We start from the raw sequence: 26,264 nt of genomic DNA, 5'->3' as shown, positions 1-26,264 counted from the left end.
AAAAAATGTTTTAAAAGGCTTGAGGAATGTTGGTATTATTAGAAGCATAGGGCATTCTGAGGTGATTCCTTGATGGGTAATATTCTAGAATAGTCATTTAAAAAAAAGAATTGCTTTCCACTACATTAATATGATCTCCCTCCCCCTTCCCTCCAGACCTAAGACTAGTTTTGTGGATGAGGCAGGTGGGACACACAGCTTTTTAGTGCCTCTCATTCTCCTTAAAAGGCATGGAATGGGATGGTGTAAGAGGTAGGGTATTCCCAGTGAAGGGAGTTCTGGGGAGGGAGGTAAAGTTGGGGCAGGGGCTCCTGGGGCTGATCTCCTCTGTCCTTCCCCACCCCCAGCTCCAGCTGTGGTGTTGGCCTAAGGTGGTCTGATTTCTCTTTTGATGATGGTGGTGATGCTGATGCTGATGATGGCGATGGTGGTGATGATGATGATGGTGATGGTGGTGATGCTGATGCTGATGATGGCGATGGTGGTGATGATGATGATGGTGATGGTGGTGATGATGATGATAATGACGCAGAAGATGATAATGATGATGTGATGATGATGGTAATGATGATGAGGAGGAGGAGGATGCAGCTGCTGATGACGGTGATGGTAGTTGTGATAACTGACACTCGCTAAGACCTCACTGTCTTTATGATGTACCAGGTACCACATTAAGAGCGTTACACACAACCTGTCATTCAATCCTCACCACAGCCAATGAGTAACCTTTATTATTATCCCCACTTAACAGATGATGGACCTTGACAGTGGGAAAGGTCACATAACCAGCTTACCAGCCTTGCAGATAGTTATTATGGAATGAACAAATACTGCAAGCTAGGGTTATTAGACACACTTTACAAACGAAAAAGCAAAACCTCAGAGAATGTAAGTAACTTGTCCGAGGGCACAAGCCAGTAAGGGGCAGAGCCAACATTTTAACTTGAGTCATGCTGTCAGCTAAGGGTGTTGTGCCATGGCTGCTGGCACTGAGCTGGGTCGGGTGGACGATACCCAGCGAGCAGGAGGGCAGTCTTACTGCTTGGTTGCCTCACCTCCTTCACTAAATCTAGGTCCCTTTCTACAGAACACAGATTTTGCCCACGAGGATGTTAATGACCCCATCCTGGGACCCTCCACAGTAGGTTCATTTGGTCTCCTCTACTATATACACTGTGATTTACTGAATAAAGGTCCCCAAAAGATGCTTACACCCTAATCCTTAGAACCTATGAATATGTTACCTCATACAGCAAACAGGAATTATTGTTGCAGATGGAAGTAAGGTACAGACTTTGAGATGAGAAGATTATAAGGGATTTCCCAAGTGGACCCAATCTAATCACATGAGCCCTTAAAATGAGAGAGGCTTTCTTGACTGGGTCAGAGAGAGTTGTGAAGGGCGAAGAAGAGTCAGAGAGATGCACCATAAAAGGACTCAACCTGTCATGGCTAGCTTTGAAAATGGAGGAAGTGGCTATAGGCCAAGGAGTGTAGGCGACCACTAGAAGCTAGAAAAGGCAAGGAAACAGATTCTGGGACTTCCCTGGTGGTCCAGTGGTTAAGACTCTGTGCTTCCACTGTAGGGGGTGTGGGTTCAATCCCTGGTTGGGGAACTAAGATCCCGTATGCCGTACAATGCAGCCAAAAAGAAAAGAAAAGAGAAAAAACAAATTCTTCCCTAGAGCATCAGTCCTGCTGACACCTTGTTTATTGCCCAGTGAGACCCATGTCAAACCTCTGACTCCAGAACTATAAAATAATACATTTGTATTCTTTTAAGCCAATAAATTAGTGATCATTTGTCATGGCAGCCATAGACAACTAATACACAGACGGATATTGTTTTTCTTTTTCGCCTCTTGCCTTTTTTTTTCCTTCTTGCCTTTTATTAACAGTTGTCCACGTTTGTTTTAGCTGGGGAGGCAGTTTAAGCATGAAGTCAATGTGAGCAGTGATTATCTGCAGAGAGGAAAGCCCCTGTGTGGCTATCATGGTCCCCCTTGTGTCACCTCATTACTAGTCACAGTTCTCAGCTGGCATTTTAGTAGAGTGGTCATTACCAGGGTGTCACCCTCCTGTCCATGGTTTTCCTGTTCTTCCCCCAATTCTGGAGTCCTCCATGTTCCTCTCTGTCCAGACCGGTGCTTCTGGGATGAAAAGAGCTAACGTGTATTGAGGACACCGTGCCAAAGGCTCTATGGATCCCCTCAGTTAATCTTCATAATGAGCCTTTGTGGTGGATTCCATCACTCTCTCCCCATTTCAGGAAACTGAGGCACAAAGAAATGAATGAAGAATCACCTTAACGAAGTACAGATTGTGGGGTCCCCTCTCAGGGGATTCTGATTCAGTAGACCCTGGAGAAGCCCAGAGAGATGGATTTTTTAGTCACGCTCATGTGGGTCTCATGTCCGTGCTCCCAAAAGCACTGTTGAAAATGTGGGTCTAATAGAGAACAGACTGGTGGTTGCCAAGCGGGAGGGAGAGGGATGGACTGGGAGTTTGGGGTGGGCACATGCAAACTATTACATGTAAAATGCATAAACAACAGGGTCCTAGTGTATAGTACAGGAACTATATTCAATATCCTGTGATAAACCATAATGGAAAAGAATAATGTCTATATGTGTATAACTGACTCACCTTGCTGTACAGCAGAGATTGCACAACATTGTAAACCAACTATACTTCAATTTTAAAAAATTGAAAAAAAAAAAGAAAAAGTGGATCTACATCACTGGTTTTCAAGGGAGGATGAGTCTGTGCCCTATGGCAATATTCACAAATGTTAGAAGACACTTTGGGTGGGTGGGAGAATGCTGCTGACTTCTAGTGGGTGGAGGCCAGGGATGCTGCTAAACGTCCTACAATGCACAGGCCAGTCCCCCAGCTAAGAATGATCCAGCCCCATATGTCAGTAGTGCTGAGGGTAAGAAACTCAGGTCCCAACAAAGTGCTCAGAGGCTGCCAAGTAGAGGGGAGGTGAAACTCTTGCTTTCCCTTTGGTTCCTGAGCTTTCAGAATGAGCCCTCAGATGTTCTCACATTCTACATCATTATTCCCAATTTACAGATAAGGAAACTGAGGCTTAGAGAGGTGAAGTCATTTGCCCAAGGGCAGCAGTTAGAAGGAGGCAGAGCCAGGACTTAAACCCAAGTCAGCTTGACTCCAGTGCCTGTTTCTTAACCCCACTGCTGACTGGGCCTTCTCCCTCATTACTTTTGTGACCTTGGACAAGGCCGATGTGGCAGAGAAAATAGAAACTCGGAGACGCTAAAAAAACATGCCCAAAGTCCCATTAGAGAATAATAACCATGGCCACGATTTGAAGACAAGTCAGTTTCCTCAAAACCTTCCTTGGGAGGTGATTGTGATTACAAGGAGACATCACAGATGGGAAGGCTCCGTGCAGCGGGAGGTATAACTCGCAGGACCCAGAGGCATCCTTATTCACAAAGCAGAGGAGGAGGGCACGGAGCATCTGAATTAAAAGCAGTTACTTTAGCTTCTTGGGAAATGGTGACTCACTAAAAGCAACCAGCTGTTTCCTATTAGATTCACTTTATAGCGAGAAGGCGAGATGCTTGATATATCCCATAATAGGATGTTTGGGGGTTGAAATGGGCTTCTTTCCTACATGAATGATTGATGACAATAAAAGCATGGGGTATCCCCAGGAGCCTTTGAAATGCATCAGGATATCCATTCCCAGTAGTGGGGCCCAGATATTATTTCCCCAGTGTTTAAGACTCTCTGTGGGGTTGATACCAGGAAGACATGCCTGTGGGTACCCAGGGTGGTGAGAGCTAAGGGCCTGGCCTCTTGACAGAGGGCTGGTGGGGCCACTCTTGGACCCTCTGTTCGGAGCAGGCATTGGTCTAAATGACCGGAAGGCCGTCCTTCTCCAGATCTGATGATCCTGACTTTGACTCCTCCGCCATGTTAGTCTGACTCTTCCAGGGAAAGGACAGGTGATACTGACCACCCTTTATCACGCCCAGGCACTGCACCAAGCACTTGACATGGTTTCTCACTTCATCTCCATAGCAGCAGCTCCATGAGGTAAGAGTTACTGTCCCATTTTACAGAAGAGGAAACTGAGACTTGGGAAGAATCAGTAATGTGTCCAGATCACACAATTACTGGTAGAGCAAGGACTTGAACCGAAGTCTATCCAAACCTGCTATCAGGGGTAAGCTGTTGGTGAGCTAATGACTTTTCTCCCCAACATGTAAGCCCTTTCCTACAAGGTCAACTTGATGAGGGCAAGGGTTTTGTCTGTTTTGTTCCATCCCCATTGCTTAGAACAGGATCTGGCATGAAGCAGGTTTTCAACGCATATTTATTAAATGGATAATAAGAGCAAATATTACAGAGAACTTTCTATATGCCTGGCACTTATGCAAATTCACTAAAAGATGTATATGATTGTCCCCACGTTGCAGATGAAGCAACTGAGGCCCAGAGTCAACAATTGATGGGACCGTGGTCAGCCTGAGAGGTGGCCCTGAGACCTGAAAGTCCATGCCCTTAACCGGCCCCTTCACATGCCATCTCTGAGGGCTCACATGGCTCCCAGAGCATCTGTACCCAACACATTTTTCTTTATTTTAAATCTGTTTTGAATAGGTAACACCTGCCATGGTAAGATTTCAAACAACATGGCTAACAGTAAATCACCAATGTCAGTGTCTCAGTGATGTTAACAGTGGTGGGCACTAGGGGAAGCGTAGATGGAAATTCTCTGTGGCGTTGGCGTTGCAACTTTTCTATAAATCGAAAATTATTCCAAAATAAAAAGCTAATTTAAAAATTCAAACAATAGAAAATGGTGTGTTAGGTGGAAGATGATTGTCCTCCAACATTGACCCCCAGTCTCCCACATCCTCCAAGGACAACCACTGTGGCCCTTCTCTCATGTGTCCTTCTGAGGGTGTTCTAAGGAAGCTGGATGCCTAATAGGTGTTTGTAGGATTGAAATGAATAGGTTCACCTTCATTAAATTGCCTCTGTCATACAAGCTGGGATGAAATAATGACTTGAAATGGCTGATTCATCTTTGGGTGAAAAACTTGACATGTGATTGCAAATTTTCCTTCAGGCCTCAGTTCTCATTTGATTTCCAATGAGAACTGAAGAGTTTGGGCCCACTGCTGCTTGTCAAGGGACCATCAGAACCAAATCCTGTTGTGTCATTCCACATCCTGTCAGACACAGAGATGAGGCTGCCCTAAGGACCTCTAAGACTCTCCCAACCCAAAGGGCTGGAATTCAGTTTTACAACAGCTTTCCCAGGAGGTGGGAGATGCCCAGATGCTCTAGCATCAAACCACATTGAATTAGGTTGCAGGAAAATTACAGGCATACCTCGTTTTATTGCACTTCCCAGATATTGTGTGTTTTTGTTTGTTTGTTTTTTGGCTGCACTGCGTGGCATGCGGGATCTTAGTTCCCGACCAGGGATTGAACCCACGCCCCCTGCAGTGGGAGCGTGGAGTCTTAACCACTGGACGGCCAGGGAAGTCCCCAGATATTGTGTTTTTTACAAATTGAAGATTTATGGCAACTCTGTGTCAAGTCTATCACGCCACTTTTCCAACAGCATTTGCTCACTTCATGTCTCAGTGTCAAGTTTTGGTAATTCTCACATTTCAAACCCTCCACCAGCAAAAAGATTATGACTCAGTGAAGGCTCTGATGATGGTTAGCATTTTTTAGCAATCAAGTGTTTTTAAATTAAGGTGCGTATATTGTTGTGTGTTTTTTTAGACATAATGCTATCGCACACTTAATAGACTACATTAAAGTGCAAACCTAACTCTAATATGCACTGGGAAACCAAAAAATTTGTGTGACTTGCTTTGTTGAGATACTTACTTTATTGCAGTGATCTGGAACTGAGCCCACAGTCTCTCCTACGCTCTCTTTTTCCCAATTTTCGATGTTTATGATTACCAAAGAAGAAAGCCTCAGTTTGGTGGTTTGTCCTTAACACCTCTCCAGTACTTGTTAACTTTTAGTACTTGCTAATCTACTTGGTTAAGAAAGAAAAATTAGGCCTTCAATCTGAGCCTTGGGCAGGCTACAATATTTAGCCAGAATTTGATAACACCACTTTGTTTCCATTGGACTTATGGTTATGGCTATTTTCTAATTATGCTAAGTGATGGTGACCTATTATTTATGGATGTGATAATGAAATTTCCTTTAAGGAGTTTATGTGAGTGAAAAAAAGTCCTTTAAGGAGTTTATGTGAGTGAAAAAAAGTCAACGTAAAGAAATACCGAGATGGTATAGTTAGTGTTTAGCTCATGCTGCTGTAACAAAATACCATAGACTGGGTGGCTTAAATAACAGTTATTTCTCACAATTCTGAAGGCTGGGAAGTCCAAGATCAAGGCACTGGCAGATCTGGTGTTTGATGAGGACCCTCTTCCTGGTTTGTAGACGGCTGTCTTGTGTCCTCACATGGTGGAGAGCAGAGAGAGAGGAAGCAAGCTCTGGTGTCTCTTCTTATAATGGCACTAATCCCATTATGGAGCCCCACCCTCATGACCTCCCCTAACCCTAATTACCTCTCAAATGCTCCACCTCCAAATACTATCACATTAAGAGTTAGGATTTCTACATACGACTTTGGGAGGCGGGGTGGGGGTGGGGGAGCCACAAGCATTCAGTCTCTAACAGATAGTACATGATTGTGGTAAATTCTGAATGGTAATTGAGGTTTTGGAAACACTATTCTGTATCCCTTTGTCCTACAGCCTGGGCTTTGGAATCAGACAGACCTGGGTCTGTGCCACTCACTGGTTGAGTGACTTTGGCCAATCACTTATGTTCTCTCTGAGCCTCATCTTATTAACCTGTAAAGAGAGGGTGATAATGAGTATACCTACCTGGCAAGGTATTTAGGAGCATGATGAGTTAGTGCTGGACTCCTAGTAATGCTTAATATGAGAGAGCTCTGGGTGTATGAAATTAGGAAGCAGAAGCAAACGTGGGCATTGTCCGGGGGACCCTGGGCTTAACTTCCTACTGTGACCCATGGCTGGAAAAGACGAACCAGGGAAGACTTCTCTTTGGTCCCCAGAAATTTCCCTTCTCGCCTGTATTTGAATTACGAGTTTCTAGGAGATTGTCAGCCCTCATTTGCCAACCCCACCGCCTCCGCCCTGTCCCCGGGTAGCTTTAAATTTTCAAGATAAATGATTAAACCTGCTGGCACATCCCAGTCATGTCCGGTGCTCAGCTCTTGTTTGCTGGTGCTGTTGTGCTCATGAGGCATGAATCTCCCTGGTGTGGCATTTGGGGATAAAAAGATGGATTTAGCTGCCTCATCCCCCAGAAGTGACTCAGCTGCTGGAAGCTGACTGACAGCAATGGCAGTTGGAGCCCTGGGGACTTCTGTGCCTTCGTGCTTCGTTCTCTCTACACAGCCATGCTTTGCTCTCTCTTAGAGCCTTGTTACAACTGTCTTCTCTAGTCGGCCTGAAACGCTTGTCTGTCTCCTTCCAGGATTTGTCCTCCTCGTGGACACCTTCATTGGCAGCTGTTGGATGCCTGCTTTCTAGCTGGAGAATGTAGTCAAGGTTTCCATCATGCTAGTTCTATTACACAAGTTCAGACTGAAAAGAAACCGACCATGCATGATATTCACTTACATCCTGTACCAGCATTTCTCAGAGTCTGCTCTGAAGACCTCCTGTATGAAGGTCCTTGGACACGACCCCCACCCCTCAACCCAGGTGTATCCTAATCCCTGGGGGTAGAGCTCCCCAGATAATCACCGCACCTGCAAACTCTTAAAAACAGCTACTCTCTATGTACCTAGTGCAATAAAATAGACTCCGTTTTCTCTATTGCTAAGGTGATGATGGTACTTCTTAAGTGGGGAGGTAGTTCTTAAATGAATAGAACTGATGACAACAAGGGCTTTGGAGTAGGACAGAGCTGGTTTTAAATCTTGGCCCCATCACTTACTCCTTTTCCTGAGCCTCAGTCTGCTCATCTGTGAAATGGATGCTAACAGTATGTACCACCCAGGACTGTTTGGGGAATTAAATAAGGTGATTTGATCCTGGCATGTGATAAATGCTCAATAAATGTTAGCTATTATCATTACTGGCTAAACCTGGTTTTTTTGTTTGTTTTTTTAACCTTTAAACTGGGGAAATGATAGCATCTACCATCTAGGGTAGGGGTGCAGGGGTTGGCAGACTTTTTCTGTAAAGGGCCAGATAGTAAATATTTGATGTTTTGTGGGCCAGTCTCTGTTACAGCTACTCATTCTGCTGTCATAGTTCAAAAGCACCTATAAATAATACATAAATGAACGAGCGTGGCCAATGTTCCGATAACACTTTATCTACAAAATCAGGGAGGGGGCTGGCTTTGGCCCATGGCTGTAGCTGGCTAACTCCTCAGCTGGGGTGCTGTGAAGATTAAATGAGATAAGGCTTGTAATGAGCCTAGCACAGTGCCTGGCACAGAGCAGTGACTAAGAGAAAGAATTCTAACGTGTTCCATATCTGATTTGAGGGCTAGGCTTTGCTCCTTTCTCCAGGGGAAGGAAAGCATCCATGAGCAAGACTTTTCAACAGAGGTATCAGCTCCATCCTCTGCCCCAAGTCAAAGCTAAACATTCATCTCAGCACCTGGAGCCTGGCAGTGCCACTGCCTCCATCCTCCCCCAAGGATGGAGGTAAAATGCCAATCCATGGGGTGTGATTAATTCTCTCTGTCCCACGCTTTGCCCCAGGGTATGTTGCCATTTTCAGCATGTGTCCCACGGAAATCAGGTTGCCCATCTAAACCATGATGTGTGAGAAATGAGGATACTTATATCTGCGGGGCAGTTAACTGCACGCATTCACATCCATAAATGCATTTAACCCTCACCTGAGGCTGTATTATGTGGTTAAGGCAGGCAGTTAAGGGGAGAGAGAGAGAGAGAGAGGGAGAGAGAGGCTAGATTTGAATTCTGCCTCTGCAACATTCTGGTTTTGTGATGTTGGCCAAATCACTTTGCTTCTCTAAGCCTCAGCTACATCTTCTATAACATAGGGATTAAATGAGATGTTACATATAAAGCCTACAGCACAGTGTAGCACATGATAGCTGTTGAATCCCATTTTGCAAAGGAAGAATGTGATGCTAAGAGGTAAAAGGGCTCATTCAAGGTCATGCAGCTGGTGATTGGCCTCAGACCAAGGATCTCTAACTCTGACCCCCAGCTGGTTTTCACCATGTCCCATGGCCCCCGCCCACCGCATCCCACTCATCCCCACCACCCCCAGCTGCTTCCAGGGACTCTTGCTGCTTCCAGTCACGGCTGTGCTCCATGCACAGTGACTAAATCTCTTGGAGACAGTGACATGGCTGTCAGGGAGCTTGTACGCTTGTGACCATTCATCACTGTAGTGGATTAAATAGTGTCCTCCCAAAAGTCATATCCACCCAGAACCTCAGAATGTGATCTTATTTGGAAATAAGGTCTTTGCAGGGAGAATTAAGATAAGATTGAAATGAGATCATACTGAATTAGGGTGGGCCCTAAGTGCAATGAGACAGTAAAGGACAGAGGAGGATACACAGAGCCACGGGGAAGAAGGCTATGTGAAAACAGAGGCAGAGGTTGGAGTGATACAGCCACAAGCCAAGGATTGTCAGGAGCCACCAGGATCTGGAAGAGGCAAGGAGGGAGCCTCCCCTAGAGCCTTTGGAGAAAACACAGACCTGCTTCTGGCCTCCAGAACTGTGAAAGAATGAATTCCTGCTGTCCTAAGCCACCCAGTTTGTGGTGATTTGTTGCGACGGCCACAGAAAAGTAAGACACCACCTTCGACCCTAAGATGTGAATGGATAGGGGGGTATCGGACTCAGAATGCCTGTGTGAGGAAGGGGCAACAATGACGGGGCAAAGAGCATGTGTTTTAGAGGCAGACCTGAGCTCAGCCCCTTCCCTTGCCAGCTTTGAGCTATTTTCCTTATTTACTAAGAAAGAGAACATCCTCGTCCTTCTGGCTTGTGGTGAGGATTAAAAGAGATGGCGTGGCACAGTGGGGTAATAACAAAGGTAATCGTAACCGTTCATCAAGCGTGACATGCCTTGGTTAATTCAATCCTCACAACAGCCCAGGGTGGAAGGAGTTAGCAGATGCAGGTGATGTGATGTAGACCTCGGAGTAAAGCAAGAACATTCCTTCCCTACATCTCCTTCTCTACCCATGAAGAGCAGTAGACTACTGCATCCTTCCAAACCCAGCCATTCACTCTGGAAATGTGGCCTAAAGGCACCTCTTAGAGGCATGCGGAGATTGATCTCTGAGAATGCTCATCACAGGGCTGCTTCTTCTAGTGGGGGAAACAGCAAACAACCTAAGTGTCTGGGATTTGGTGAAGTGATTCATGATACAGCCACAAATAGACACCACACAGCCTTTCACACTGCTGCTGGGGAAGAGCATCCAAGGACGTGTGGAAATGCTCGTGAAATGTCATTAAGTGAAAAGAGCAGGTAATAAAATGGTGAGATCCTAACTTTATATTACAAAGACCAGACCTCCATGATGGTATATGTGTGTGTATAACATACGTATAAATATATAGCATCTTTTTTATTTTTTTAAATTTAACTTGGTCCTTTTTTTTAAACTTATTTATTTACTTATTTATTTTTTTATTTATTTATGGCTGAGTTGGGTCTTTGCTGTGCGTGGGCTTTCTCTAGTTGCGGCGAGCGGGGGCTACTCTTCGTTGCAGTGCGCGAGCTTCTCACTGTGGTGGCTTCTCTTGTTGCGGAGCACAGGCTCTAGGCGCGCGGGCTTCAGTAGTTGTGGCTCTCGGGCTCTAGAGCGCAGGCTCAGTAGTTGTGGTGCACGGGCTTAGTTGCTCCTCAGCATGTGGGATCTTCCCAGAGCAGGGCTTGAAACCACGTCCCCTGCATTGGCAGGCTGATTCTTAACCACTGCACCACCAGGGAAGCCCGATATATAACATCTAACTACTAACATCTTTGTGTATGTTTTTCCACTCTTTAAAAAAGTATAGATGTGTTTATATATAACATATATATAAAACACATGTATAAAACCATATATATTACCCTATATATGCACACTACCTATATAATATATATAATCACATAAATTACCATATGTGTGCACTAGAAGAATGTACACCAAGATGTTAGCAGCAATATATGAGGAATTATGTATATACATATATACGCATGCATACGTACTATTATGGATTGAGTGTTTATGTCCCCCACGAATTCATATATTGGGGCCATAATCCCCAGTGTGGCTGATTTGGAGATGGGAAAATAACTGAGATTAAATGAGGTCATTAAGTGTGGGGCCCTGATCCCATAGGATTAGTGTCCTTATAAGAGGACACACCAGAGAGCTCTCTCTCTGCATGAACACAAAGAGTCCATGTGAGTACAGTGAGAAGGTGGCTGTCTACAAGCCATGAATAGAGCTCTCACCAGAAGCTGACCCTGCCAGACCTTGATCTGGGACTTCCAGCCTCCAGAACTGGGAGAAAATAAATGTCTGTAGTTTAAGCTGTTCAGCTTCTGTTGTTTTGTTATGATAGCCCTAGTGAACTAACATACATGCATATATACATACATACATGCAGATATATTTATATATAGGCATATATATAGTGTCTTCCTATATATATGATAATATATATGGCTATATGTATATGGTGTATATATATGTTTATATATATAGTTTTTTAATATATGGTTTTACTTATATGACAATATATATAACTCTAATTATAAATATAAGATCAGAAGAATGTCCATCAAAATGTGGTTAGTTGTTCCCTCTGGGCAGTGTGGTTATAGGTGACTTTTTACTTTGTTCTCTTTTGCTTATCTGTATTATCTGAATTTTCTACAATAAACCCATATTATTTCATATTATTATTACATTACTTAGTATTCCTATAATTATTAATGGTATTGCTAAAATAATTATCATAAACTTTTTTGTGCCTGAAGTTGGCGTCGGTCTTTGGCGACTGGGAGAGGGTGAAAAGGCCATGGTCAAAGGGACCAGAGGCTCAGAAGCCAGGACCAGGAAGGGCTGTCAAGGCCATATGTATAACCCTGAACAAGTTTTGGTGACCCCGCCTGAGCCTCCTCTTGCCTTGTAACAGGGTTCCCATGGAAACGTGCTTTCCAGTTTCCAAAGGGCTGGCTCACAAATACACACTTGCAGCACTGGCAGAGATCTGTGTGCCTTCTTGGGGTATGAAGGTTGCTGGGGCAAAGAGGAGGCTGTCCAGAGGGAATTCTTGAAAACCCATGCAGCCTTGGGGTCCTGATGCCTGCGTTTTGTGTCTCCTACACAGATCAGCTAGACATCATCTCCATGGCAGAGACAACCATGAGGCCAGAGGAGATCGAGCTGGAGATGGTGAAAATCCAGCGTCTCCGGGAAGTCTTGGTCCGGCGGGAGTCTGAGCTCAGGTTTATGTGAGTGCCTGGGGGAGGTGGCGGAGAAAAGGAAGGGGTGTGGAGGGGGAGGACACCGGAGAACCTGACATTTACTGTTTATTGCTGTGTGCCAGGCACCAGGATGAAGGTATTACATACATTCTCACAACCACCTAGAGACGTGGGTATCTATTCCTCTATTTCTTAGTATATAACCATTAGTCAATATATGGCCCTATACAAGATGATTAAATTAGTGCCTGGGTCTTGCTTTCCTGTCTTTTTTCTATTTTTATGCTTCCAATTTTTATTTTTTGTATTCTCAAAGAGCACAGAACTTATATTTTGTTCCAAAACTATAAGCTTCTTACACATTGTTTCTAACATTAAAAACATATCACTAGTGTTTACAATATACTCCCCGTGTTTTAAAAGGAAGGGAGACAGAGAATGTGAGTTCTTTAAAGTACTGAAGAGCTCCCTTCAGCCTGTGGATGCTCAGAAGGGCCAAGGTTGCTTTTGTGACAATGGCTGTCACTCACTGCGCATTTACTGACCTTTGCATGGTGTGTGTGTATGTACATATTATCCCTGCACCTGGCACATGCACAGCAAGTGCTCAGTGACAAGATTAGCTAACACATAAGCTCTAGCCCTGGGCCAGGCACTGCACTAAGCTCTTGACTTGTGACCTCACTAAATTTCCCCATGTTGCCCGTGAGTCCGACTGCTTAGAGACAAATGTCAACAGTAGACACTTGAATAAATCAAATTATCTAAAACATACAGAAGGATGTCAGTGCAGTCAGGACATATTTTGGGGGCTCAGTGACATACTTCAGGGGAGGGGCTGGCTTCTTGGCCCCCGGAAGTCTTGCTAGCATCCTGCAGACAGAGGTGGATGATAACGAGGGCTCCCCCCAGGCCCCACCTTTAGAGTATGTAGCCTTGCCTGGAGGTGCACCACCTTGTCAATCTCAGAGACGCATGATGGACTCCAGGATGGCCAGGGTAGAGATCATGGCCCACTCAGACCTGGATAAACACCTCATCAGATGACGATCTGTAGCCTCCCGGGCTAACAGGCTGTGTGTGGACCATTCTTGAATTCAGTTTCCTGGCTCTTTCTCAGAGCTAGACCCTCACCTTCCTGTAGGGCTGATGGTGCAGGTGGGTCCTATTCTTGCCTCCATTTTAGAGAAGAGGGAATTGGAGGTTAAGAAATTTACCCAAGGTTGCATTAACTAATAAGTAGCCAAGGTAGGATGCAGTCTGACTCCGGAGTTTTTATTAAGTGAGTGAATAAGTGAAGGAAGGATGGAAAGAGGGAGTGAGGGGAGGAGTGAAGGAAGGAGGGAAGCTCTGAATATATCTGCCAAGATAATGCCTTAAAGAGTATAAGCTCCTGAGGGCAGGGATCCTACGTCTCATCTTCACTGTTGGATTTTCCCAGCATCTTGAACACTACCCGGCACTTATTAGGCCAATTAGTATTTGTTGAATGTGCAAAAATTGTTCTTTCACACTCCATCCTGACCCCAATAGTTTCCCTTCACACACACACACACACACACACACACACACACACACACACGAGACCCGTTGGAATAGGGTAAGAGGGAAATAGAATTTCAGACCGTACTAAGCATTTACAGGCTCGGGGGGGAAGCTCGGAGTGACGGGAATGTGACAGCCCTTGACTGAAATAGTCCCAATGACTGTAGCTGTAATAACCAGGGTGAGATTGGTTTTGTCACGCCTGCTGGGAAGTAATCAAGTTAATACCCTCAGCTCCCGTGCAGACTGTATGAGTCAGATCATATTGCATGGCTGAGGGTGTCTCCTGCGATGTTGATTCTTTCGAGAATGGGTTTGAAGACTGCTGTCCCAACACCCCCGACGTTCAGCATTATTCTTTCATGGCTTTCCATTTTCCTGGCCCCTCTCTCTTGCCCTCCCCCTGGGACTCACAGCTTCTGCTTGTTCTGCCTTCCTCTCAGCGTGAACTCATAAGAGTGGGTTCAGTGTCATCCTGGCTCTCTTGCATCCTTGTCTGTGACCCTGGGCACATGACAGGCTTCAAAAGAACTGCTGTTTACCACAGGCACTGTTATACTGAACACGTGCTATGTGTGTTATATGCATTTGCTCACTTATTTTAGCTTTTTGAATCCTCATAAGACCCCTGAGGGAGTGGTTCTATTCCTTCTATTTTATGGATAAGGAAACTGAAGTTAGAGAAGTGAAATAACATTTTCAAGGTCAACAGATAGTATGGGTGGAATTGGGACTTGAACCTGAGGTGTCTGCCTCAGAGGCAGAGCCCTGAACCCTAAGTTAGCCTGTTATTTATTCCCAGCAGAAGGATGCCTTTTCTCTTTGCCTTTTGCTCTTCTAGAATGCGAAGACAAACTCCCGATTGGATGCCCACAATCCCACAATCCCACATTGGGTTTGGTCTTGTTCCACGCCATCTTGAATTGAGTCGGGTGGAAACAGAAGTCATTCTATTGAGTCAGGCTTTGGACTTTTTCATACCCTTTCTCTGGAGAGAAGTGATTTATTTGAAGCCTAAAATGATGAGCTCCAACTTAGTCAAGGTTTTCAAGTTCACCTGCTGGGAATTTGACATAGAGCCTTATTCCTCTAAGGGTTCTCAGGGACCTCAAGAGTCAACACTTATAGAACCCTTAGCACAAATCTAGGCCTTGGCTAAGCCCTGTGCGCACATTATCACGTAACCTACGAAAAATGCTTGCTAATGGAAGGATGAAGTAGGAGCACCTCCAGCGCCTAAGGCTCACAAGGTCAGGTTCAGAGAAGGGCTATGAGTGACCCCGACGGGCATGTGTCTCCACCACACACCCAATGCATCTGCTCTCAATGTCCTCCCTTCGCTTGTCCCCTAGTTTCCAAGTCGTTAACTGGTGTTTAGAGATCTCCCTCTTGAATCTGGCAATTTTACAAGCTTCATTTGGATGAGTCAATAAACCCCTTAGTATCACGAAAACGCCGCTTTAATTGGCAGCAAATGTCCAGGAGGTAAAACTTGAAGCCTCCTTTGTTCCATCCTCGATCCTCCGTGCCACCCACCTCCCAGTCCCTCCCGCTGTTGCCCCATCTCCATGCCTCTCGCCATCCTGGCCTGTGGAGGCTGTCAACAACCTCAGACTCATTTTCTCACCCTTAATTCCAGCACTGACGCACACCATTAGCTTTTCATAACCCCTCCTGCAGCTCCGCTGGCCTGCCTCAGCCCTTCCACACCTTCTCTACTAGGCTGGTCCTGCTGTTTATCTGGGTTTCAGATAATTAAGTATTTTCGGAGGTGGGGGGCGGTTATCTTCATTTTACACCCGTTTGCAGGATTGTCATAAAGGGACAGTGGGCTTTGTCTCTCAGCTTGCTCTGGGCGGCAGCAGCTTCTAATTAATGAGTCAGAGCTGCAGCTGGCAGGGGAGATGGGCTTGTGAAGGACAGATTTCAGGAGCACAGACTCTGGGCTTGGACCCAAGTAACATCATTTTATTAAGAAGGACCAAGTGCGGTGAAGCGGTCGTGCCCTAGAACGTGGCAGAGGTTCAGGGTGTGGTGGTAGAGAGTACATGACTTGTAAACTTTTCAAATACGTGCTATGCTGGGCAGTGTTCTAAGTGTTTTACATGCATTGATCATTCAATGTTTACTGCAACTAGACATATAACATCCTCCCTCCCCATTTTATAGATGAGGAAACTAATGCACAGAGAGGTCAAGTGACTTGCCCCGGGTTGCCCAGGGTCTGTGAAACAGCAGATGATGATATAACCCTGGCATTCTGAGTCCAGAGTCCATGATCTCAGCCATGATGCTATAGGGTCTCTCAACTGGTTTTGAACCCCAGTTCTACTTCTTATCGACTCTGGGCCCTGGAGCAAATCTTCTGCCCTGTTGGGAATTCCCTGGTGGTCCAGTGGTTAGGACTCCAGGGTCTCACTGCTGAGGGCCCCAGTTCAATCCCTGGTCAGGGAACTAAAATTCCATAGGCCGTGCCACGTGGTCAAAAAAAAAAAAAGTTTCTTTAAGGGACTTTCCTGGCAGTCCAGTGGTTAAAACTCCGTGCTCCCAATGCAGGGGCCCTGGGCTCGATCCCTGGTCAGGGAACTAGATCCCACATGCTGCAACTGAGATCCAGTGCAGCCAAATAAATATTTTTAAAAAAAGAAAATCTTTTGCCCTGTTCCAGCCTCAGTTTTCCCCTCTTTACAATGGGACATTGATATTTCCCTGGCAGTGCTGTCGCAAGGGATGGAAAGAGAGGACACATGAAAGTGGGTGGCTCTTCCTAGGTAATAAGCACATCAAAATTCCCTTCCCTCCTTTAACTGTTAATAATGTGCTTTGAGGGAGAAGAGAGGAACAGGGCTGCTTCGTTATCTCCAGAGAAGAGCGAGAAAACACCCCTCTACCTGAGAAGCTGGGGAGTGGCTCTCACCCATCAAATCCAACTCTATTCTGGGGCCTTGACTTTATTATGGTTGTTGTTATTTAAAAAAAATTTTATACACCTGCATTCTTTATCCCTTTAATGAGCTAATAATTCTGAAGCCTGTTAGGAAAAGCTTCAAGCCAAGGGTGAAATGAAGCATGTGCATTTATGTAACTTGACACTTCTCAGCCACATTTGGCAGTTTCGAGACACTTTGGATGCACTCTGGGTTTTAAATACCATCTCCTAAGAACAGATCAGCATTGTCAGAGCCACTGTACATATCAGGTGGGAAGAAATGTCTTTAATTGCAAAAGATCTAAAAAGCAATTTGTCTTGGGCAAAATATACGAGAATTTGAGGAATTGGGGAAGAAAGGGAGGAAGGAGACCTCGAGGGAAGAGGAAAGGGATGGGGAGGCTAGAGAGGATGGGGAATGTCCCAGGTGAGATATAGGTTGGGGATCTGGGCTGATCAAATGGAGAAAAAAATATCCCCCAGTGGATGGGCTTCTGCTGTTCCAAGTTGCTTCTCGAAGTCAGAACAAGCTTCAGGAAAGGAAATTCTTCTCTCAGGGAGCTCTGGCTGTCTTACCATAAAGGATTTCATGCTCTTGGCTCTAAGGATCTCCTCTGGGCCCTGGTGAGCTGGGAAAGGGATCACTGTATTAGACTCTTATGATGGTTACTTTTATGTGTCAACCTGACTGAGCTATGGGGTGCGCAGATATTTGTTTAAACATTATTTTGGGTTTGTCTGTGAGGATGTTTCTGGAATAGATTAACATTTGAATCAGTGGACTGAACAAAGCAGATTGCCCTCCCCAGTGTGGGTGGACCTCATCCAATCTGTTGAAGACCTGAATAGAACAAAAAGGCTAAGAGGGAACTTTGCCTGCCTGACTGCATGAGCTGGGGCATCGATCTTTTCCTGCCTTTGCACTTGAACTGAAAAATCAACTACTTTTGGGTGTTGGGCTTGGAGACTTGGGCTTGGACTTAGCCTCTATAATCCTGTGAATCCTTATAAGAAGTTTATATCTATCTATCTGTCTATCTATCTATCTACCTATCTATCTATCTCTACATATCTATATATCTCTATCCAACAGTTTCTCTCCTAGGTATACCCTAGAGCTGCTCTGTATAGTTGGGTATGCACTAGCCCCATGCGACTATTTCCATTTAAGTTAATTAAAATTAAATAAAACCTAAAATGCAGTCCTTCAGTAGTCCTAGCCACATTACAGGTGCTCTTTAATCAGTTATGGCTAATGGCTATCCCACTGGAAAGCAGACATTTTTGTAGAACATTTCCATCATCACAGAAGAAACTCCCACACATGAATGACAGGAGGCATATTCCAGAACATTCATATCAGTCTGTTCCCACCTTTTCATCTTCATCCATTGTCCCCCTGCAGCCCCCACCCCTGCTTTCCACGGGCCTCCTTTCAGTCCCTCCCCCTCCAAGGGAGCCTTTTTGTCGGGGCTGTTCCCTCTACCTGGATGCCCCCCTCCCACCTGGTTAACTCTCCCCCTCCCCCCAGGGCTCAGATCCAGGGATACTTCCGAGGGGAAGCCTTCCCAGCACTTCCCAGGTTGTGTCCCATCCTATCACCATAACCAAGATCCTTTGGGTCTTCTAAGGAGAAGCCTTTCCTCCATTTATAAATCTATGTTCATCAGTGTGAGTATGTGTTCCCTATCTCTCTTCTGCTCAATGCTGGCCCTGATGAGGACACAGGCTGAGCTGTTTTCACTCTCAGCAATGTCGTTAGCACCCAGCACATGGCCAATGTGAGTAGGTGCTCTGTGACTATTTACCTAATAAATGAGCAAGAGCTTGACCCCCCTTCTTTTTTTAGTGCCTGACTCATTTGAAGTGGGTCAGTCCATAGTATTCCTACAGAGTGGTCGTGTGACATAGCAGCTTGCAGTGTAGACACTTTACGAAGTGTATGAGTTTACTGTGGCTGCTGTAAGAAATTAGACAAAGTTGGTGACTTAACATACAGGGACTTCCCTGGTGGTCCAGCAGTTAGGGCTCTGTACTTTCACAGCCAAGGGCCCGGGTTCAATCCCTGGTCGGGGAATTAAAACCCTGCAAGCTGCGCAGCGTGGCCAACAAAAACCAAAAAACAAACAAACAAAAAAAACCCACACACTTATTCTCTTGTCGTTCTGGAGACCAGAAGTCTGAAATGGGGTTCACTGGGCTGCCATCAAAGTGTCGGCAGTGCTAAGCTCCTCTGGAGGCTACAGGGGAGGATACTTTTCTGAGCCCTTTCCAGCTTCTAGAGCCTTGTTTCTCATGTTCCCTGCTGGTGGTCCCTTCCTCCATCTTCAAAGACCACAGAGTGGGATCGTCCAATCTCTGCTGGCATCAGCCCACCTGTATAACCCAAGATAATCTCTCCATCCCAAGAGCCTTACTTGAATCACACCTGCAAAATCCCATTTGCCATATAGGGTAACATATTCACAGGTTCCGGGGATTAGGATGGGCATATGGAGGGACATTATTCAGCCGATCACGTTAACTGACTACGGCAGTTCATTTAAGGGCTAAGTGCAGAGCTGGACTCCCAGTGTGGCAGTGACGGTGACAGGGATGGCCGTGGTGAGGCCGAGTGGAGGGGAAGGCAACATACACTATATGGAGAATCTGCATTGCTTCATCTGATGCTGAGTCTTCATCATTCTTTGAAATCTCCCAAGGAAAAAAAAGCATCTTACAAGACAGAGACAGAGAGCATGCTCAGTAATGCATGCACAGTGCCCTGATAATTAAGGGTTTTCCCCTCTCTTTGCTTGTCTCTGGGAAACTGCTGATTTGAGTGGCAGCTGGGGTTGGGAGGTGCTTGTCCATATCACTTGATCTCAATTGAGGACTCAGTTCTTTGCTCTGCACTTAGCCCAGAATCAGATAATGCTTGCCTGGGCCTCATTTCTCTTCAAATAAGAACCAGCCCTCTCTTGATATTTCCAGGACAGGCTGCTCAAAGAGAAATGGGAGGGGGAGAAATACAAACAACTTAACAGATTTGCCTTCGTGTTTTGGGTCTACACAGCACAGCCACTCATTAAGACAGTATCCGGATTTACATCTTTGACTTCGTTTAATTGGCTGCTAGTCACTGAGTGATCAGTTACACAGATCTTTGCTCCTGGAATTCTGGCCCACTCTTGGTCCTTTTGTCCTCTAAACTCCTCAGAGGTTTCAAATGAGATTAGGTCAATCTAAGACATTCCTGGTTTGGGTTCTGCCAAAGGAAGGGCAGCCTGTTTTTTTCATTACTAAATGTCCTGGTCTTTGACAGAGTTGCTTTCTGATGAAAAGAGAGGCCTATAACTTTCTCCAGATTATATTACACTTACCTTTGAATTCTAGCTCTGCCATTTGTAGGCTGTGCAATCTCAAACAGATACCTTAACCTCTACGAGACTCAGCTGCCTCATCTGTCAAATGGGATGCAGCCAATATTTCCCAGGGTGGTTTTGAGGAGTAAAAGTGATCATGTTTATTAAGTGCCCGCCCCCATAGTGCCTGCCACAATATAAGTGCTCATTAAATGTTACTTTCCTTTCCTTCAGGAAGAAATTGAGTTTGGAAATGAACAGATGCTTGGTAAGAGCAGACATTGGAACCATGTTCTTGGTTTTTACTAGTAGGTTACTTATTTTGAAGAGGAGGTACAGGAGAAGGGAGGAGATTGGAGGGGCGAGTGAAGGTCTCTTCCATGACATGGAGGTACATACAGACCAGAGAGGAAGTGACTCGGGGGCACCTGAAATTTGTCCTGAAACATCTGAAGGACTGTCATGTGGAAGAAGGAGTTGTTGTCTTCTTTGTGGAACTAGAACCACAAATGCTGCAGTGAATCCAGTTACCATCCCAGCATGAAAAAGGCCTTTCCACATATTTGGAGCTCTAAAAGTTGGGACCTTGGGAGGTAATGGGTTTCCATACCTGGAGATATCCAAGCATTTATTTATTTCTTCCTTCATTCGACAAGCACATGCAATAAGTAATACAGATGAGGACTTGCCCTAATGGAGTCCAGGGGAGGAGACAAAATCTGGATGTCTCCAGAATGAGAGATGGAAGCTTCAGATGGGTGGTGGGGTAGGGTAGCAGGTGCTGAGGTGCTATCTATGGTCAATTCTCAGTGTTGTCATTATTACTAATTTATCTAATGACTCTCGAGCACATACATGTGCCAGGCACAACGCTAGACTTTTTATGTAGATCACCTGGTTTCATCTTCATAGCAACCTGATGAGGCAGGTTTTAATAATATGAGCCACATTTTACAAACGAGGAGACTGAGTTTTGCAGAAGTTAGGAGGCTTGCCCAAGATCACCCAGCTAAGATTGAGCAGGGTTGGGATTCTAGCTCTGCAGCCTGACCCCAGAGCCCTGCTCTGCTGTGTTCGCGCAGTGCCAGTGGCTGCCTCCCAGCCCACTGCCCCTTCTTAGAGAACCAGCCCCACATGAGGGGGTTTCCGGCCTCTCCCTGCCCCCTTCCTCCAGGCCAGAGCTCACTGGTCCACATTGGCTTAGCTTGGGCCAATCAGAGTCTCTCTCCTGGGATACAGAGAGACTGGGCCAGTTAGGTGATGGGAGATTTGCAAACCAAAGACTGGGGGTGAGCAGAGAAAGCCATACTTCGGTGGGAAGGACAGCACAACTACCTTAAGAGCAGCAAACAAGGGAGATGGGGGCCCCCAAAAGCAGAAAATGAACTTGGCCATGACATTCCCATTCCAGTCCTCAAGCTGCCTCGCTGAAATGGGACTGTAGTAAGATGCCACATCTTCTTATACCCTGGGTGTCTACTCTCCAGACCCTTGGAGAAATACCTCCCACCCATGTTGCCACAGCCTGGAGAAAACCAAAATCCATGGCGATGACGTCTGTGAATATCCAGCGGGTTCCTCTCTGCCCCTAGGCTTGGTTTCCTGGGTCCTGTACCCCCATCTGTGTGGATATGAAACTCAGATGCTTCACCACTTTCCATAACAACAAAACAAAACAAAGCCCTATGCTACTCCCATTGGAGGAGTTTTAGAACTAAGGATCACGAAAGGGGTTGCACTGAGCTCTTCACAGCAAACAATTTCAAAATCCACATTTGACATTCCTGGCTGATAAGGTCCTTTTCACCACCCTGTGCAAGGCAGTTCTTTTTCTTGGCCCAGTCTCACCACCCTCCTTGTTCTTCTCCTTTGTCTCAGCTCCCTCCATTCCAAGTAAGACAAATTCCTCTCCCTGTCCTTGCAGAGCTGTTTCACCTTCTTCCAAGAAGCCATGGCACCAAAAGATGCTTGGGTTCATGAGAACACGACCCCAGGTGTTTGTCAAGCTATGATTCGCAGCAAAATTTCCTCCCCAAGGGGAATTTGGGTACTAGCTATTAAGGTATTAACATTTCCCCAATTTCTTACACCTTTACTAACCTATCTTTATTTCTATTCTTTCTAGTCTGTGCTGGAACGTTCTATTGAAAACTTAGCTACGCTGAGAACTCTACTTCCCAGCATCCCTTTCCCTACATTGTTCCAAGTAAAAGGTGGGAGATTCTGGGAGGCAGAAGGGAAGCAGCAGTGTTGACCTTTTAAGGGCCACCATGGTTAGACCATGGAGGTAACCAGGTACAGAAGTTCCTGCTCAGCCTCACTCTCTGCTGCTTCCGGTCCGTCTTGTCTTCCTGATCAACGGTGGCCCCGTGTCTTCTAGACACTGGGCAGACAAGGCAACAGCCTTGCATGGACCTGTCCACTTTGCCCCCCTGCTGCCCCACCTTGCCAGCTACACGTGCCTGACTTCTCAGGTGGGCTGGCTGGTGTCTCCTTTGGTCCTCACCTCCCCTTCCCTGACCTCCACCTCCCCAGCTCCTCCCACGATTGTGACAGGTCTAATTCCTATAATGCATCCCTTGCCCTGTAACTCAAGCTGGTTCTGCTTCCCTTACTGAGCCCTGATACACATCAATATACACATCAAAATACGCATCAAGAACCTTTACAGAAGCCACCAGTGGCTGGAGCTAGTGAAACTTGTCCATCTTGCCCTTGGCTGGCAATTCCCCCCAAATCACTGGTTCAACCTTGACTCACCTAGAGTCAAGGAATCACAATGGAATCACCTGGAGAGCTTTAGAGAAAATGCTGCTGCCTGGGTCTCACTACCAGATTCTGACTTAATTGGTCCAGGGTGTGGCCTGGCCATTGAGAGTTTTAAAAGCAGTTTGGGTGATTCTCCCCTGACCTCCCACTGCACAGATGTCCCCTCACCTCTTTCCTGGATGAAATAGAAGAACCCAGATGTCTGTCAGCTGCTTGAAGATGACTCACCTTGCTTTCTTTCCACAATTTTTACTTGATGAAAATGGGCCTCAGACAGAAGGTATAACATCCTACCTTAGCCCGACTCCTTGGCACGGCAATAGGCAATAGGTCTGTCTCCAGTAGCTTAGATCGTGACAGGAATCAGAATGAAGTGTATGTTTGTGGTCTCCCGTGGAGCACGAGACTCTCAGTGTCATCTGTTGTCCTCCTCATCACATCCATAGTCGAAATTCATTGATTAAGGCTTTAATTGGAAGCGGTGCTGTGTTTATCAAGAAATTTACAGTTCTAAAAGCTCCTAATCAGAAGCTGAATTTATAATCCCTCAGCAATGCTCGCTTTCAATTCATTCCATTGCCCACCTGTTTTTGACCCCTAAAAACCAACACGTGGTCTCTTTTTAAATTTTTATTAAAAAAAATTTTATTGATGTATAGTTAATTTACAATATTGTGTTAGCCTTTTTTTTGGCCACACCCCACGGCTTGCGGAATCTTAGTTCCCCGACCAGGGATTGAACCTGTGTTAGGAGTGTGGAATCTTAACCACTGGACCGCCAGGGAAGTCCCTAATTTTTATTTTTTAAAGAAATCAAACAAGCAAACCGAGAGTTGGAAGATGTGGAATTTCTGAGTTTCTTCACTGAACGGCAGAGGGATTTGGGGATTAGAGGATAGTAATGGTTTAAGTGGATTCTAGAACTGGACGGTGCAGAAATTCACTCCTCGCTCTACCAGCAAGTAACTAAGAACTGTAACACTCAGGTCTTTTTTCTGTAAACCTGGTGCAGTAACAGTTCACACTTCGTAGAGTTGGATTGAGGATTAAATGAAATAATGCGTGAAAAGCGCTTACTATAGAGCCCCGTCCCTTGTAAGGACCTCTTGTAGCTAAGTACCTCTTGTAGCTAAGTCTTTCTGCAGCCTACGAAAGGAGCTAGAGTTTGAAACAAGACAAAATTTATCTAGATATCAAATGAGATGTACATTTCGCTTTGAAAGCAACACTTTAGAAAATGCCTGAATAAACTGACATTTTGGCTCAACATAAGCTATATCAGATCATGGCAGGGAACTCTGCACCTTCCTACCGCCTTGAAGATGGTGATTATCTGCTTCTGTTCCACTGTCTCCAGGTGCTAACACTGCCCCTTAGGCCAACCATAACTGGCCTGGAGCTGTCCTGGAGGAAAACTCCACCTGCTCCTAGAACAATTTAGAGTAGGTCTGCATTGCACTCTGGTGATTAAATCCAGGGACCCTTGCCCAGGGCTTCATTAAGTGCTTGGAGGAGTCAGCCCTCAGCCCATCTGTTGTCTGCTGTCTTGAGAAACATCCTCTGCTTGCTCCCCTGACAAAGTTAACCTGTGCCAGGGCGTGGTCGAGGGATCAGCATTGTGGCAGAAAGAGCACTGGATTTGGAGATGGGACCTGGGTTGAGATTTTGGCTGTGTGACATTTTGAGATTCATTTGGTCCAGTTTTTCCTGAAGTAGGGTACACGCTGGAATGATTTTAGGTAGTATTTGGGAAAGCATTAATTAAGAATTTATTTTCAGGAATTCCCTGGCGGTACAGTGGTTAGGGCTCTGCGCTTTCACTGGGCAGTGCACGGATTCAATCCCTGGTTGGGGAACTAAGATCCCACAAGCCACAAGCCGTGGCCAAAAATAAAAAAATTTATTTTCATGTCTTTTAAGGGAAAATATTGGTATTTTCATTTATGGTGCTGTAAAAAGTTTTATATTCAAGATTTTTTAATTTTTAAAATTAAAGTCAGTGTAAGCAGTCAAGTATAAAGGAAACTATTGAATAAATAATAGTGGAGAGGACCAGAGACCTGGCAGACATTGCCATGGCGATATGCAAATGACCGATGTTTAGGAAACAATGACTTAGCCATTGTCTAGCCTTCTTTCTCCAGAGGGACATATGAATGTCACCTCTGGTGGGTGGTGGGAGGTATAGTCAGCACAGGTAGTGATTAAGGTCAAGGGCTTGCTTACCAGCTGTGTGATCGTGGGCAAATCTCTAAACTTCTCTGTAACTCTTTTGTGTGATGTTTTCTGACACCACCATCCAATGACAAAACTAAACAATTAATAATGAGTTTGATGTCCTATATTCAAGAGAAAACAATCCACGGGTTGGGAAAGTACAGAGCCTCACAAGCAGAGAAGCACTCTTCCTGATGGATTTGGGGCAAGAGCATTACAGAGCGTTAGAAGAGGCATGAGTGGCTAGAAGGTCAGGATTTCCTTATAAGGCCGGCAGGTCTATTTTCTTTCTTTTTCTTTTTTTTTGGCCACGCGGTTTGTGGGATCTTAGTTTCCTGACCAGAGAACCTGTGCGCCCGGCACTGCGCAGAGTCTTAACCACTGGACTGCCAGGGAAGTCCCCAGTAGGTCCTATTTTCTAAGGTAAGGTGAGCTCGCTAAAGCTGAGTTGGAGGATGTGATTGGTGTGTGTTAGGTTTCCTTGACAGTGGGTTCCCATAAATGCAGACTGACTTAGTGTAGAGGTGTGATGTGGGCCTGGCCCCTGGGCCAGCCTCCATTTTGTGGGTCCTGATATAGTGAAACTGTGCACCTCAGATTGGGACTTGAACTCGACCAAAGCCCTGACTGGGACTCGAACCCACGCAGCTGGGACTTAAACCCGGCCAAAACCCACAGTCTTCCAACTGAGATCACACACCTGGTCTCAAGACTTTAATGAAGCTCAGGTTCTTGATGTCTTGTTGCAGAAAGAATCCAGTGAGAGACAAAGTGATAGGTAAGAAGTGGATTTATTTAGAGAGACACACATTCCATAGACAGAGTGTGGTCTGTCTCAGAAACCAAGAGCAGCCCCAGGGCATGGGGTCATCTCAGAAAGTAAGAGCGGCCAGTGCAGAGTGTGGGCCATCTCAGAAGGTGAGGCCCCAAAATGTGGCGTGGTCAGTTTTTTTTGTTTTTTACAGATATAACTTTTCCTTTATTGCAC

The 26,264-nt window shown here is 45.5% G+C and overlaps 1 protein-coding gene across 1 annotated transcript in view; it reads left to right on the top strand.

Annotated features, from left to right (window-relative positions):
• BMERB1 (bMERB domain containing 1) overlaps positions 1-26,264 on the top strand; it is a 115,648-nt gene that overhangs the window by 60,901 nt on the left and 28,483 nt on the right. The window contains exon 2 of the mRNA XM_065893010.1: positions 12,376-12,499. Coding sequence (XP_065749082.1) covers positions 12,376-12,499 — 124 coding nt within the window. The remainder of the gene's footprint in view (positions 1-12,375; positions 12,500-26,264) is intronic.

The sequence above is a fragment of the Phocoena phocoena genome, chromosome 15, assembly GCF_963924675.1.
Source record: "Phocoena phocoena chromosome 15, mPhoPho1.1, whole genome shotgun sequence".
Classification (NCBI taxonomy): domain Eukaryota; kingdom Metazoa; phylum Chordata; class Mammalia; order Artiodactyla; family Phocoenidae; genus Phocoena; species Phocoena phocoena.
Note: the sequence above shows the minus strand (reverse complement) of the source record. Positions and strands in the feature narration are given on the sequence as shown.